The sequence below is a fragment of the Poecilia reticulata genome, chromosome 7, assembly GCF_904066995.2.
Source record: "Poecilia reticulata chromosome 7, P_reticulata-male-v2, whole genome shotgun sequence".
Taxonomy (NCBI): Eukaryota; Metazoa; Chordata; class Actinopteri; order Cyprinodontiformes; family Poeciliidae; genus Poecilia; species Poecilia reticulata.
The window spans coordinates 24286174-24301080 of record NC_088836.1 but is presented as its reverse complement, the minus strand read 5'-3'; the positions used below and the strand labels follow the sequence as shown (position 1 = coordinate 24301080).

At 37.7% G+C, this 14907-nt stretch overlaps 1 protein-coding gene across 2 annotated transcripts in view; it reads left to right on the top strand.

Moving 5' to 3' along the window:
• Positions 1-14907, top strand: part of scube3 (signal peptide, CUB domain, EGF-like 3) — a 113731-nt gene that overhangs the window by 15659 nt on the left and 83165 nt on the right. For both annotated transcript variants that reach the window (XM_008414203.3, XM_008414200.3), the window contains exon 2: positions 11723-11845. In XM_008414203.3, coding sequence (XP_008412425.1) covers positions 11723-11845 — 123 coding nt within the window. The remainder of the gene's footprint in view (positions 1-11722; positions 11846-14907) is intronic.

Genomic DNA, 14907 nt, shown 5'->3' with positions numbered 1-14907 from the left:
TTTTTTTTCTTCTTCTTCTTTGTGGTTTGGAGGCTGGCCAGTGTGCTGCCCTGATTGACCTAAAAATGCCCCGGCTTGCTTTAAAGAGTGAAAACTCCATTGGAAGCATTCTTAAAAATTCTTGTCAATAAACAAAAGTTGTTTTTATTGTCATTCACACTATTAGAAACAACAGACATTGCATATAATATCTATTATTATAATTTTAAAACATATTTAGTTGAGATCTTGAATCTGATTTCATCTTTAGGTTCACATATAAGCCTGCAGTAACCAGATTTCAGCCAAAGCTTTAAACGTGTTCAATTCATTTGCCTTCTGGACTTGAAGAGGAAAACATCTCTTGTAGTTGGGAGGGACTGCTAGATGAGGACCGACCCACCTGTGAATGCTTTGTGGCAGACGAAGGACCCACAAAAACAGCTATTGTTCATTGAGAAGAGTTAATAGCGAAATAGAAATTGAAAAAGAACGCTAGATGGCTCCGAGTGCTTGGTAAATACAGCTGCTGAGTTAGCAGCGCTGGTTGTTAGCACCACCTCCTAACATTTAAATATGGTGCACTCAGTGACGGGAAAAAATGGGAATCTCTTAGTTTCCAACCAACTAGTTATTGGTCATGAGTGGTGGAGGAGAAAACCAACTAATTTCTCTGAGCATTTCTCCTTTTATCTACGATCTTAAAGCTTTTTGTCTGAGTTTGCATATTTCTGAGCTCAGTTTTTAAAAAAATAATTTGTTTGCTGAATTATTTGCTTAAACTGTAAGTAGGCTAGTTGTTCAAATATAAACATGTTACTTGTTACCTGAGTATTTGTCTCAAACATTGAAAATTAAAGTTTTCAGAACATTTCAAGTTTCACTGGCCAATATTTTTATGTGCACAGATTTTTCTGATGTCCTGATGCCATTTTAGAAAAGGATAATTTCCAGATATGATGTCTGGATTTAACACAAACAGAGTTGAATGTTGGAGTATTACATTGAAATCCGATTGTTGCTGAAGACCCTCACTCTTTGTTTCCATACAGTGTTTCTGCTCAGCTCCTAAAGTATTATTTAGACCTTAACTCTGTCTTGCTCAACCGCAGTCTAAACTGTAGTGTAAGTGTGGTTTAAAGATAGATAATTACAATACTTTTCTCTGTAATTATGCTCAGTTTGACAAACACTGTGATCACAGGAGCACTCTTTTAAGGTATTGAACTCGGTAGCCTTCCTCTTCTACCACAAAGAGCTGATGAAAAGGAATCTGAAATGGACCCTGTGGGGAAAAAAAAGGGAGTTTTACTTTGCTTTTCCTCCACATATATCTGTTATTCTAACAATTTTTATTGCTCCCGTGAAGAGCATCAGTCATTCTGGTGCTATAGACTAATATTTAGAAACTGCTTGCAGGCAGCGTACACTCAGTTACAATATTCGGGTCTCCAATCAGTCTATTTCTGTCTCTGGAGCACGGTTGATGGGTCGAAAGGGGAGCAGGTTTGGGGCAAAGCAAACAGTGAGGGTCTCAAAACTCCAAGTAAACATTACCCTGCATATGAACTGCACACCTTTGGGCCTGCAATTCTCCCACACACTCATACTTGTGCTCCAGCTTCTCCAGTCTCGTTCCTGGTCACACACTCTTCAGCTGGCCCAGTTAAATGCGCTGCTTATCCTGGGGCCTTCCCATAAATCAGGGAGGAAACACACCTCTGACAAGGTCTCACCTCCACAGCCAGCAGCCCTCTTAGGCACCTCTGACTCTAATGTGAGGCCTGCTTTTGAAAGAAAAAGAATAGGTTTACACTGAAACGCTCTTAACAGCTTTTTTTAAATGTAATTAGTTTGATTCAGCTACAAAATAATTATGCCCCACTGAGTATTTACTTTGTTCAAAAGAAACATTCACATTGTTGTCTTCCTTGCTTGTTTGCCTCTTGAAAAGAAAATAACATGATTATAGATAAACATAATAAATTAACTTAACATTAAAGATATGTTGTACTTGGTTTATGCGAAACATAGAACATCACATCTTAGACTCCTCTGTCCAAAACCGATTATTCTAGACGTTCTGGTCTTTGTCTTCATTCTTTCTGAAAAACTTGTTGTTGGAGAGCAAAGATTTCCTTCTTACTCACCTCTGAGGAATATTAAACGTTCGCCATCGATTTATGATCGCACAGGAGTTGGACGATCAGAGCTGGGCATGCTGGTGGTTGTTTTTAATTTCCTCACTTGTGTATTGCTTTCTACTCTGTGGAATAGCTGCATAAAAGGATTTTAAATTGCTTATCTAGCTAAAGCTGTTAAAGTTTTCTTTCAAACAACTCTTGGGATGTCACCACGCTTCTCACTCTAACGTAAACTGTTAAGAGCAGACAAACTAAAGTCTTGGGTTGCGTTGACACCAAAAGAGTTATGCACGTCAAAAACGCATCTGATGCTTCAAGTTTGACGCGCCAGAATGCAGACTCTTGGCATTTTGTTCTACACCTAGCATTTTGCGCGACAGGTTTTACATTCAAAGTCTATGTGGAGGCGCGTTGAGGGCGCATCAGATGCGTCAAAATTGCTCTAGCCGTTGTTTTTCCGATGCCGGCCGATTTGTCGGACGCGTCAAATACTCAAAACGTTACCAACGCTTAAAATCGCACCGCATTGGACGCACAAAACGATGAACCCCAAATAGACTTTGAATGTTAACCAGACGCGCCTTGGTGTGAACGCACCACTGAATGTGAAACAAACTTCTCATTTTACGCACCTGATGTGATCCATCGAAAGCAGGAACAGATGTAGAGGTGACCTAAATTATTTTTCACCAGATATAGTTTTTTGTGTTACACTTAAAACAAAATAAAAGGCCCTTTAGATTTTATTATTTAATGATATTACTTGAATGAATGTTATTAATCAGCATTGTTAAAAAGCATATTAAATATCCATATCCAAAAATATGAAAAAGAAAAAAAAAAAAAACACCCAACCAAAATGTCCTAATTTGTCATGACTGTGTAAAAATGCTCAGCCCTACTGTCATCAGTCTGATTTGCTGAGGAAGAAGATGTACATCCAGGGATTTAGTGCAAGTCTAACAGCAAATTTTAAAGTTTTATTGAGCAAGAAGTACATCATGTGTGAATCACTTCCAGGCAAAATGTTTTTCATTATTCTACGACTTCCTCTCATCCAACAAAATCATTAAATTCAATATTCCAAGGATGTCAGTGGGTTTAAACAAAGACTCGCACCATTTGTGGCTTTAATATGCTTAAGTGCCTGAACCAGAGGAGCACTTCAAGAGCAGCAATATTCAAAATGACAATATCCCTGGAGGAAACTGTTTAAACATCTGAGCCGTTGCCCAACATGTCTTTCTACTTTAGTTGTTTTGACGTTGTTTATCCATCCTTGTCTCAAAGCGCCGACTTCATTCTCAGCCGCTTCAGCTTGTTTCCAACAACTGTGATTCCTCAACACAAAAGAATTAAACTCTCAATGAAAAACACAATCTTTTCATCTCGGCGCATGAGTCAATTACCAAACAGCATTACTGAACACATTGTACTCAGAGGATCGTCTCCTGGACTGGAGCAAAAGCTGTATTGGTTCTGACATGTTTATTTCCATGGCAAAGCCTCTTTGGCTTTCCAGCAATACCAACACATGTAGCTTTTGTTGTCCATGTGTCTGCTGGAAGGCTCCCAGTCGCCTTCATGGCTTGATTTTTAAACAGTGCTCTGACAGACGTGGATTATTCAAGTTTATGGGGCCAGCATTTCTTCAGTTGTATTTATTTGATTTTCCTTGGCTGAAATCAAAGACAGCGGGAGAGTGTGAGAGCCGTTTAACATTTAACAAAGGTGTTTTATCACTAATCTGGGAACTTTGAACAATTTCAATTGGCTTGACAAGCCAGTTGTTAAGATACAACAAAATAGCTCCTTAGTTGAAAAATCAAATGTTAAACTCAGTACTTCTCCTTATAGAGTGTCAAATAACTTAGTAAAATGTTCAGCTCTGGTAGTTACTAAACGACTGGTGTAGAAAAGCAAATGAGTAAACTTAGGAAAACAGCCTTATTTCTCCATGTAGATGCTGCAGATGTTCATGCAAAAGATTGAATTATCCTAGCAAACCACCCAACATGTGCACTTCATTTAAAGATAAACACGAATTAGAAGATGTAACATTACATTTGGCATCAGTGGCACTAAAGAGATAGATGGAGTACTTCAGATGTGGAACTTCATATTGAAGATTTATCAAAGATCTTAGTTGCTGAACTTATTAGAAGTCCTCTGTCCATCTATGCTGTTTTTCATATCTTGAAAAAAATCTCAAAATTTCTATTTGCCCTTGTTAGTTTTCAGCATTTCCAGTCTATTTACAGTACTAGACTGGAAATTTAACTGGATTTCAGTTTATAAATCACATCTTTCAAAAATATATATATTTAGTTGTTAACTTTGCAGCCACCTTTCTATTTTAAGAGAAACACGGATAAAGAGAGAATATCTCTGTAGTTGTGCTAATCTAAGAGATGTGAAATAAGACAAATTCACTATAGTTGATCCTTTTGTCTAGCAAAAATGAGACAGAGTTAAATAAAAGTGATGGGACCATGTTTAGAGAGAGAGATCTTGAACTTTTGATCAGAGATGACTCAGTTGATGGCTCGTCTCATATATAGGAGACAGATAATCTCAGAAACCCTGGACAAGGTGTAGCTTATGTTGAGAGAAACATAGCTACTTGCAGCAGTAACTGCAGTTAATGCATAATTTCGATGTTGGACAAAATAGCCAAGTGAGAAAAATGGTAGCATGCCCTCCAGCCCATAGCTCAAGATAACCTAAGTCACTCCACCTATAAGTTTTGTCGAAAAAAATAAATAAAGTTTTAGGTACAGTGTTAAAAGTAGATGGGGATTCTGCCTCACAGGCTGAACCTGGGATCTGATTCCACAAGATACTAAACAAACTTTCTTCTACTTTTAGAAAATCAGATTATTTTGAGACTTTTACACAGTAAGTAGATTTTTAAATGGCATGCTGCATTTAACAGAGAGCAAATGAAATTGAGCTAGAAGAGGAAACATGATATCTTCTTTCAAATCTCGTCAGACGTCTTGCTGGAGGAATTTGAATTGGATGACGGCTTTCAGCTGAAGTTTTGGGGCCTCTTGATAGTAAAAATTGCAATAGTACAGCCTTGGAGTAATGCATTGACTAGTTTGTTTGTGTTAATCTGTGACATGTTTGTAATGTTGGCACTCCTGCAGAAGTGAAAGGAGAATCTCTTTTCATTTCCAGTGCCATTTTCTTCATATGAGAATGATTTATGGATTTTTCATTAGCTATTGGTTTCTGGTTCAAACTGTTTTACTAGAGTTGTGTTGAACAGAATAACAATTTATTGGAAATTATAAGGTCAGCCAACCAGTAAATGGGAACTTTTTTTAAATGCCAAACAATGTGTAGTAGATATTATACAATTAAATATATTACTATATCACATACATTTCCAGAATAAAAATCAGGAAAAACAGAAAAAGGACTACGGTATGACATGTTCTTACATTAAATCTTTATAAAAGATGTGTTTTTTTACATATTTGTTAAAACTGTTAATGTGTCATGTCAGAATGTTATGAGACAGATAGTCAGTGAAAAAAAGATCAAGCTTCTCTGCCTTGTCCCAGTGCTAACTAGAAACAACCAATCAAAATTAGGAGGAGAGTTTTAGTGCTGTCAATCAGGCTTGTGTACTTTGTTGTGGCCCAACTAGTTTAGGTCTAGGGAAAAAATGATTTTTCGCATTGGACCAGGTTGTTTCGGATAGATATTGTCTTATCACTTGAAACTTGCATTGTTTATATTTTCTGGTTATTTGATCTGATATTCAGAGAAAAATGACCTTTCTTCTTATTTAAATGTTTTAATGATTTTGTCCTGCTGCACCTCTGAGCTTCTTCTCAACCCCTCAAGTCAGCCAACCAGCAGCTTCTGCAGGTATTGAGGTCCAGGTGAAGTCTCAGAGGGGTCTGCGCCTTCTCTGTTGTTGCCCCTCAAATGTGTAGTAACCTGCCTCTGCATGTTAGAGAGGTTCCTTCTCAGCCTGCTTTTAACACTTGTCTAAAGACCTATTTTTATTGTTCAGCTTCCAACATCAGTAACAGTTTGGCCTTATTTGTTCTTTCATGTTTTGTTTTGTTTTATTGCACTTCATTTTTGTCAGTCATACTATATTTGTCATATATGTTAGCATGCAGTTATGTACAGAATTTAGTTTCCGACGTACTTTATGAATAAAGTTGATGTAGTATGATATTAAAAGTAATTTGATGATCGAAAACATGCAAGTGTAAGGGAAAAAAAAGAAAAGCAAAAGCAGAAAAAAAATCTGTGAGCTGGCAAATATCTTTTTACAGCAGTGTATATTTAGTTTTAAGCTCCTGCAGTTTTAGTAACAGGGATTTACAGCATGGTTGCACTGTGAAATAGTGGTTAGCAATGTAACCGCGTAACTAAACTGTCTAAAGTTCATATCTCTATGCTGAGTTTTCCATCCTTCTCAGTGGAAGTGTGTTTTCCAGTGTTGTATAAAGTACTGAAATCTCAGAGTCAAGTAAAAGTATAGGTACCTCTTCAAAATATGACTTTGGTAAAAGTCCAAGTCACTGACTGAAATGTTACTTGAGTTAAAGTCTTAAAGTATCTGAAACGTCTTGTACTTAATATGGAAATTACTGTAAAAATGGATGTACTCAAGTAAAGGAATGAAAAGTATAAGTAAAAAGTATAACAAGGCAAATGCAGTTTGAATGAATTAATTTTTTATATTTTGGTGAAATTGTCAAATACACTTAAAATAATGTACACAACCAAGTGCAGGCAAAATTAAACCTGCTAATAGATATACCTGCAGGCATCATTTAGTTAAGAAAATGAGGTGCTTTACCTATCCCACAAGGTTACTTAACCTGCTTTACAACTGAACCAGCTTCTGACGGGGCTCCATTTGTGTCCAACTTTGTTGCAGTCAATCAGTAGGTGGGGTCAAAACACTAGCGTTTCTCTCTCTCGCTTTTTTGTAACGAGTAACTAAACCACACATTGAAAATGTATCGGAATAAAAGTATGCAATTAAGTTCGGAAATATAGTGAAGTAAAAGTGAAAGTTATGAAAGTACTCCAAAATATACTTAAGTAAAGTAGTGAAGTGTTTTTACTTTGTTACTATACAACACTGGTGTTTTCAGTTCTGTTGTCTTCCACACTCTGAAACAAAAATGCGTGCTTGGTTAATTTGTTACTGTGAATTAATCTTATTGGTTAGTGTGCATGGATGCCTGTCTTGCATCCGCCTGCGTTGTTTGTGTTATGAACGAATAAGTTTTAGTGTTGACTCCATGTTTTATTTCTTGAGTCCTGGAAATAGACACTTCAACTCTCAGGAACTGAGGAATCATAAATTAAAGGTTAGCTGCGTGATTTCACTAGCTCAGGTGGTGTTGGCAAACACAGAAGCTGTATTATTTAATGCCCTACATGGGCTACAGACTGCTGTCTGCTATCTTCGATTTCTGTGAAGCCAAGCATCAACACAGAAGTTATATAACATCCCAAACTCTTATAAGCTAAAGCGCAGAGCTGTTATTTTGCAGCCAACAGGCAATAAAAGCATCAAACACGATTAGAATTTTAAACGGAGAAGGAGAGGGATGTTCTGAATACACAACATTGTGTATTTGTCAGTTTGTGATATTTATGCGATCATTGCAGTATTCATTCTGAAAAATGAGACTGCTCTCCAGGTGAGTCCTTCATCCATCTTCTGCAAAATTTTTATGCCAAATTCAGATGCATTTGAACATGTGAGTGGTCCTTGCAGACCAGAAAGATAAAGTGAACAAGTTCTCCAGAGGGGAACATTAATAACATGATGAAAAGACGAATTCTTTCAGTTTCCGCAACAATGAATCTCACCACAGAGATTTGGCACCAAGAACCCTGACAGTAAGACAGATATGTTGCTGTGATTAATACCTCTTCTGTTAAAAAAAATAAAAAAAATACTTCCTCAACCCGTGTGCCCCTGCTCACAGCCTGGAAGACATGAGACAGGACAGAAGAGCCGAGCTAAAGGGCTAATATCCCTCTTCCATAATAATCAATATAAGGTTGACAAAGGTCCTGCAACAAGCTGTGGAAAATTGTAAAATATGTGCCACCTACTCAGAAACGGTGCTACATGATAAAATACACCATAAACTCACAAATCATTATTGGAAAACACTTTATGAATGGTTAACTTCTGTATGCACCCTTTGCCAAGGTTGGAATGATAAAATGGTTTTGTTTTGAGGTTGACTCAGATAGAGATATGGTATTAACTATGCAGAGAATACTGTGTTCTGAGAAATGTTGAAAGATGTACTCTACATAACTGAACCAAATTGTTTGGGGGAAAAAAGCTTTTAGATATGGTAATACTCTATTTATTTATAAAATATTGGATTTATTTCTGCACTTGTTGTAGTTTAGTTTAATTTAGGGTTATTGAGTAACACCAACTTCTGCATCTCGGTTCAGTCTAAGATCTTATTAGGAAACTGTACATGGTTTTCTCCCTAATTCCTCCCTGTGGCTCCCTCACTGTATTGCAATGAAAACTTTTAACATGGCCATAAAAAAACTTTCCCTAGATTAATGCTGTAAAAGGCAGATCTATAAAGCTTCTGATGGAACTACAGAAAGGGCCATTTATGCTAAAGCCATGAAGTCTCTTAATTTGTTTATTTGCTCATGCAGCTGAAAAGTATTTATTTTTTTTAGTACCTGGCTTTATTTTTTTATATATATAAAACATAATTTCCACAGTTCAGAAAACCGGGATTTTCCTCTTGTGATTGTTAAATGAAATGTTCTAAGGTTAACAAGTGAGAAACAAGACGAAAAAGAAGTTGATACCTCTCTCCGGATTACTTTGGAAAATGAAGCCAAAGCCTCTAGCAGAGCATATTGGGCCCTGGAGATCCAGGTTTAGGGACCACTGCTTTATACCACGTTGTTGTTGCCATTTAATATAGAACAAATCATTTATACCAAATATTTTAGCAAAGAAACAAAAGGCTTTCGAAAGGCCTAGTAAAGACTTAAATCCAGTTGAGGAGTTGTGGCACGACCCTAAAGAGGATGTTCATGCTTGAGATCCCTCCACTGTGGCTGAATGAAAACAATCATTCAAACAAGAGTTGTTTAAAATGTGTCCACATCAATATAAAAGACTCGTTACTAATTCCAAACGCTCGATTGGATGAGATCACAATTTTGTGGGCTCCTAAGACTCTGGACTGTCTGTGATTTTTATTTTTTTTTCTCCTTTGTGGTGGCGCCTCTTCCCTTTGCAGTTGTGTGACTGAACATGGAGTTTACAAATTTGAAGTGTGCATAGGTTTAAAAAAAAGCCCAGCATCATTTTGGTGCACATTCATGCCGAACCGAAAGGTCCATAGTGAAAACCTTGGCTATGAATACATGTACAGTTACACCCTTTAGCAGGAACATCCTGTACTCATAAAAACGCCGTGTTTAGTCACCTCTGGTAGCTCTCCAAAGCAGTCTTGTTTGGTGCGCCGTCGTTTAAACGAATGTGGTCAAAAAGTCATGGTAAAGAATTTAAAATGCATTTGATAAACCATATTGCCTTTACTGGCTGATGCGTACGACATTTTCTTGGAGTTAGATGTTGTGCTGTTGGTCAGAGTTGAATATTAAATTGAATATATAAATCTTTGACATTGGTGGTCAGTGATGATACATCAGCACACTGACATGAGCTCCAAAAAGTTTTGATATTCTGCTGCGTTTTTGTCATTTCCCCTCGCCACCTGCAGACTTTATGTGCAGAAATAGGCCCATGTAGCTGATACGCTAAGCCCAGAGGTTTAGGTTGGAGGTCATTTCCCTTTGGGCTCAGGAAACTCCTGCAAAGGGTTTGTGTGATAAGAGTGAATTTTGAGAGCTATGTAAACCTTATTAGGCCATTCTTCCCCTGTGTGCAGGGGGGGGGGGGGTAATCCCAAACACCTGGGCTAGTTAACTGGGATTCTGGGGGATTAGGAGCTCTGTGGAGGCAAACCTGATCTTGCTTCTGGTTAAACCCATTTCCATTCTTGTCTGTTTATATTCGCTTCTTTTGTCATTTCAAATTAGTCCAGGGTTTTGATAACATTTTCTTTTTCTCCAGAGCAACTTTGGGATTTTGGCAAAAATAATCTACTCATGCTTTCTTTCCGGGTAGTTATGGACTGAACATTCGTCTTTGATAAAAGATTGTAGTGAAGAAAATGTATCTTAGACTGCTGGCCAATCATAGTTTTAAAAAGGATTTTTCATTTTTATCCATTAGTCAACAGGAATGCATGAGCTGATAAGTAGGTTAGTGTTGGCTCCATGAAATTCCTGAAAAAAATTAAGTGAGTAGAAACAATTGATTTACTTCCAGAGGTGCTATATAAATCTTTTCAGATGCATAAATATTTTTGTTAAAAAGTACTACAAAACGGCTGGTTTTGTAGTACTAGCCGTTTTCCATTAAACTTTGATTACAATTGGTCCTAGATGTTTTAGATATAGAGTTGTCGGAGTTGGAGTGTCAAATTTTTTTGTGTTATAAGAGTGTTTTCAAACTGACATGAAACATTGTTGACTCTGACTGAGAAATAAAGAGCGAGCTTCAGTTTTAAAGCTGCAGCTGAAAGCTGATATTTGTTAGGCAGATGAATCCAAACTCGCTTCCAGAACAGACTAACCAGCTAATATCAGTTTGTTATATTTGTGTTACTCTATAAATATCAGTCCAACTTCAGTCTTTTTAATGAAAACAAAAGAACAGTTGCAATAATTTCAGAGTTTCTTTTCAATAAAAGCAATTCGATATGAATTTGTTTTAATATTTTGAGTAAACAATGATGCTGTAGTTTATTTTATTCAAGGTTACCGAACCACGGGAATCTCTAACAGCCCATAACTATAATATGAGGACGTAAAGAGTTGACTTTTTCTGTTTTCATTTGTACATAAGTATTCAGCTTCCATCATATTCTCACTGAGGAGATTTTCAATTCTTCATATGGTAGCTTTTACTCCAGAGCCAAAAGTCATCAAATTGAACAAGAAGTTTCAATTTGAGACAAGAAACTACATTACTGTGCAAAATCCTCCCTCTCTGCTTATTTGAGCTGCCGTCACACTGATTAGACAGGGTTAATCTAGCTTATGACACCATGATGACATGCTGGAAACACTCACTGACATGGTGCCTTTTGAGAGAGGTAGACCGTTTTTGGTCAGGAGCCTAATCTTCACTGCAATTCCAATTAATACTGTTTCAGCAGCTCCAAGCTTCAGAATTAAGTAGCTGGCTGGTTTATGCATTCATTTTTACTTTTTTTTTAGACAGTCCAAGACCACCACAAGTGGCAAGAACCTGAAGAAGTAGGATTTTATTTGACAAAAAATTGGGGAAATCAAATCAGAGATAACGCGCACGCAACAGATTTATTTCTAGTGAATGTTGTTTTTGTTGATTCTCCAACTTCTAGGATGTGCTTTATCTTCAAGTGCTTAAGAAAAAATATATTAAAAAGTCTCCTGGACCCAGCACACATCAGTATTTATCTGTAGCAGCTTTCTTACTGCCCTTTCTCCCTGCTCTTTCCTAGATGTGGACGAATGTGCAGAGGCTCTAGACAACTGCAGCATCGATGCCATCTGTCAGAACACCCCAAAGTCTTACAAATGCATTTGCAAGTCTGGCTACAAAGGTGATGGCAAACACTGTGAAGGTAAGTCCCATGGTGCCCGATGTGTGAGATTTAAACCACTGCAACCCTCTGTGCAAGCCTGCGGGGCATGTTGAGAGCACTGCGATGCATTGCCCTGCACCGCTTTATATACGCTTTTAAGGTCCAGTGACAGGCTTGATAAGAGGTTCTGTCTCCGCTGAAATAACTCATTAGCTTCGCAATTTCCCCAACGAGGGAGGAGGACCAGCCGAGAAAGCTACAACCGGAGGAAAGTGGAAGCCAGGTGCAGAGTGCTCCTTTGTGACAAGATGAAATGAAGCAGTAAATTTCCTACACATGTTTGAGGAGAAAATTAAGATAGCGGCTGAACACGGCAGTCGGAGGCCCTGCCAAGCTGCCGGGGATATTCGCGCTGCCAGCGCCAGGACTTTCAGCCTAAAACAAGTTTGTTTTTGTAGCCTCTTTTAATGTGCTCAAAACCCTCAGATCATTATATCCAACCATTTTTATTACGGCCTTTACAAAAACCATATTTCACAATACTGTTTGTTTTAAACCAGCATTATTCTTTCATGTATTCGACTGGGTACGTTTCATGGCCTTGCACCTTGGGTTGTAAAAGTTTGTTTTATTGAGTCTGTTGTAAAATATTTCAGTTTCCATTGAAGTGTAGGCTAGTTGAGCTTCTTAAGGACGCGAGAAACAGCATTTTAAAGCAACATTCATCAAATTACAACATATCAAAATGTTGCGTTAAATCTTGGTACAACTTATAAAAGAACCCTTTTGGCTGACAGCAGAATCACCTTTCACAACAAATTTTGATTGTTCTGCTGAGGTGAGCCATGCAACAATATAAAGAAGATGCACTCAGGTTTTTTTTTGATGTGGAAGGAAAATAATAGCGTATGACATGTGTTTGTATTCAGGTCCCCTCTAGAACTACTTCGCCAATACATTTGGTTTCCAAAGTATTTTGAATTTATCTCTGTGTATATATATATATATATATATATATATATATATATATATATATATATATATATATATACAGAGCTACTGCCTTAAATCACATTTTCCCCTGAGTAACATTAAAGGTTTGAACTTAACAGCATGGGTAGGTTTCCATAACTTTTCCACATAATAATTCCCGACTTGTCTGGTGTGTTCTTTGGTCATCATAATGATGTTCTTCCCTTAATGTTCTCTAACAAATCTCTGAGGCAAAGTTATGGGTTATCGAGCCTCAATCTCACCATAAATACAGAACAGATGATATTAAATAACACTCAGCTGGACTCTACTTTCTAACTTGGTGACTTCTGAAGGTTTTTATTTGTGAAAAAGCATTAAAAGCGTGTATTGTGTTTCTTCCATTAAGCAGTTATACACTGCTCCATATTAGTCTAGCACATAAAGTCCTAATGATATACTCTGTGGTTTATGGCAAAGTTCAAGGCGGATGAACACAGCACTGTATGTTGGTAGCACATGTGCAGAAACCTGGGGTGCTGCACAACCCGTCACTCGTCGGCTGCGTAAAGAAATTCCACATATGAGAGCACGGCGATGACAGAATCATAATGTTTGTAAGTTTTCTTTCTCCGATGGCAACAAAAAGATGGACCAGGCTTTAGGAATGCTCAGCAAAGTACAGATTATTTATTAAAGGATTTTCTGTGTGGTCAGGACCCCAAAAATGTGCTACTTTGCTTTCCAGCAGGACAACATTAACTAAACCAAGCTTGAAATGTTAGAAAATAACTCTTCCAATAAGAGTTTGGTAGAACAGAAAGGGCTGAATCCTGCCTTTGGAGGCTACCTATTTATAACATTTGATTTTTACTCCTTTTAAGCAGACAAAAATGACAATGATGATTGTAAAAGAAAAGTGAAGTAACCTCAACATGATGCTGTAAAATGGGAACACTTGCAATGATTTGACAGCTTTAACCAACAAATTAATTTAAACCCTCAGAGAAATATCCTCTAAGAGGGGATTAACAGCAGGAATGATCTGTTTTCTGTGGACTACCTGGTGTTAAATGGAGTTATTCTATGTTCTCAGTCCACCTTGTTTGGGCTCCCATACAGGCCTCTCAACACCAATCATAACTCCACTTATGTTGTCATAACAATCTCCTATCTTCCCATCTCTCCGTCTCATTTTTTTTTCTTTAATGTGCCATTTCTTCCAGTTTCAACCACTCAATCTCATCCAACTGCCTATATTTGCATTTCATCAGTGATTTATAGTTCGTCCGTAATGTCATCGTTAAAAATAAAGCAAAGACTAATTTCATTCCAGATTCCTTTCTGACTGCATACATGCTTGTGAAATCATTTTGTTTGCTTTAATAGCTCCGTCTCTTTAGTGTCCTAGCCAGAAATATGTTTTGTATGACTAGCTGCATATTTTGACACTGACTTTGTTCTCTGCTTAATGGTAGAGGTTTTTAATGTCCCGTGTTTAGAAAAACGCTGTTGATACTTGTAGAATGCTGCCTGTAATAAAATTCCAAGGGGAGGTGAAAAGGGAATGTCTTGGCATGAATTTGGTCAAAACTTTAGGGCATTAAATATAGCATAAAACCTTGGCTGTCAGTGTTAGGCTTTAAAAGCTGAACAATAAAAGACAGAAAAAATGGTGGCGGGTGTCCAAGTTACATCAGTAGCAGGTGAATCAGCTTTTTGCCTCAGCTTGTTACTCCTCTGAAGTTCTCGTTAGGGAGGTTGGGAGCAAAACGGGGAAATTTATACTTTTTTAGAATTGTAAGGAATACATTTTAATTTAATCATTCAACAGTGGCACAGCTTGTAGAGCTGTTGCCTTGCAACAAGAAAGTTCTGGGTTCGATTCCCGGCCCCGGTCTTTGTGCATGGTGTTTGCATATTCTCCCTGTGCATGCATGTGTTTTCTCCGGGTACTCCGGTTTCCTCCCACTGTCCAAAAACATGACTGTCAGGTTAATTGGCCTCTCCAAATCGTCCCTTTGTGTGAGTGTGTGTGCATGGTTGTCTGTCTCTGTGTTGCCCTGCGACAGACTGGCGACCTGTCCAGGGTGACCCCGCCTCTCTTCCGGAACGTTAGCTGGAGATAG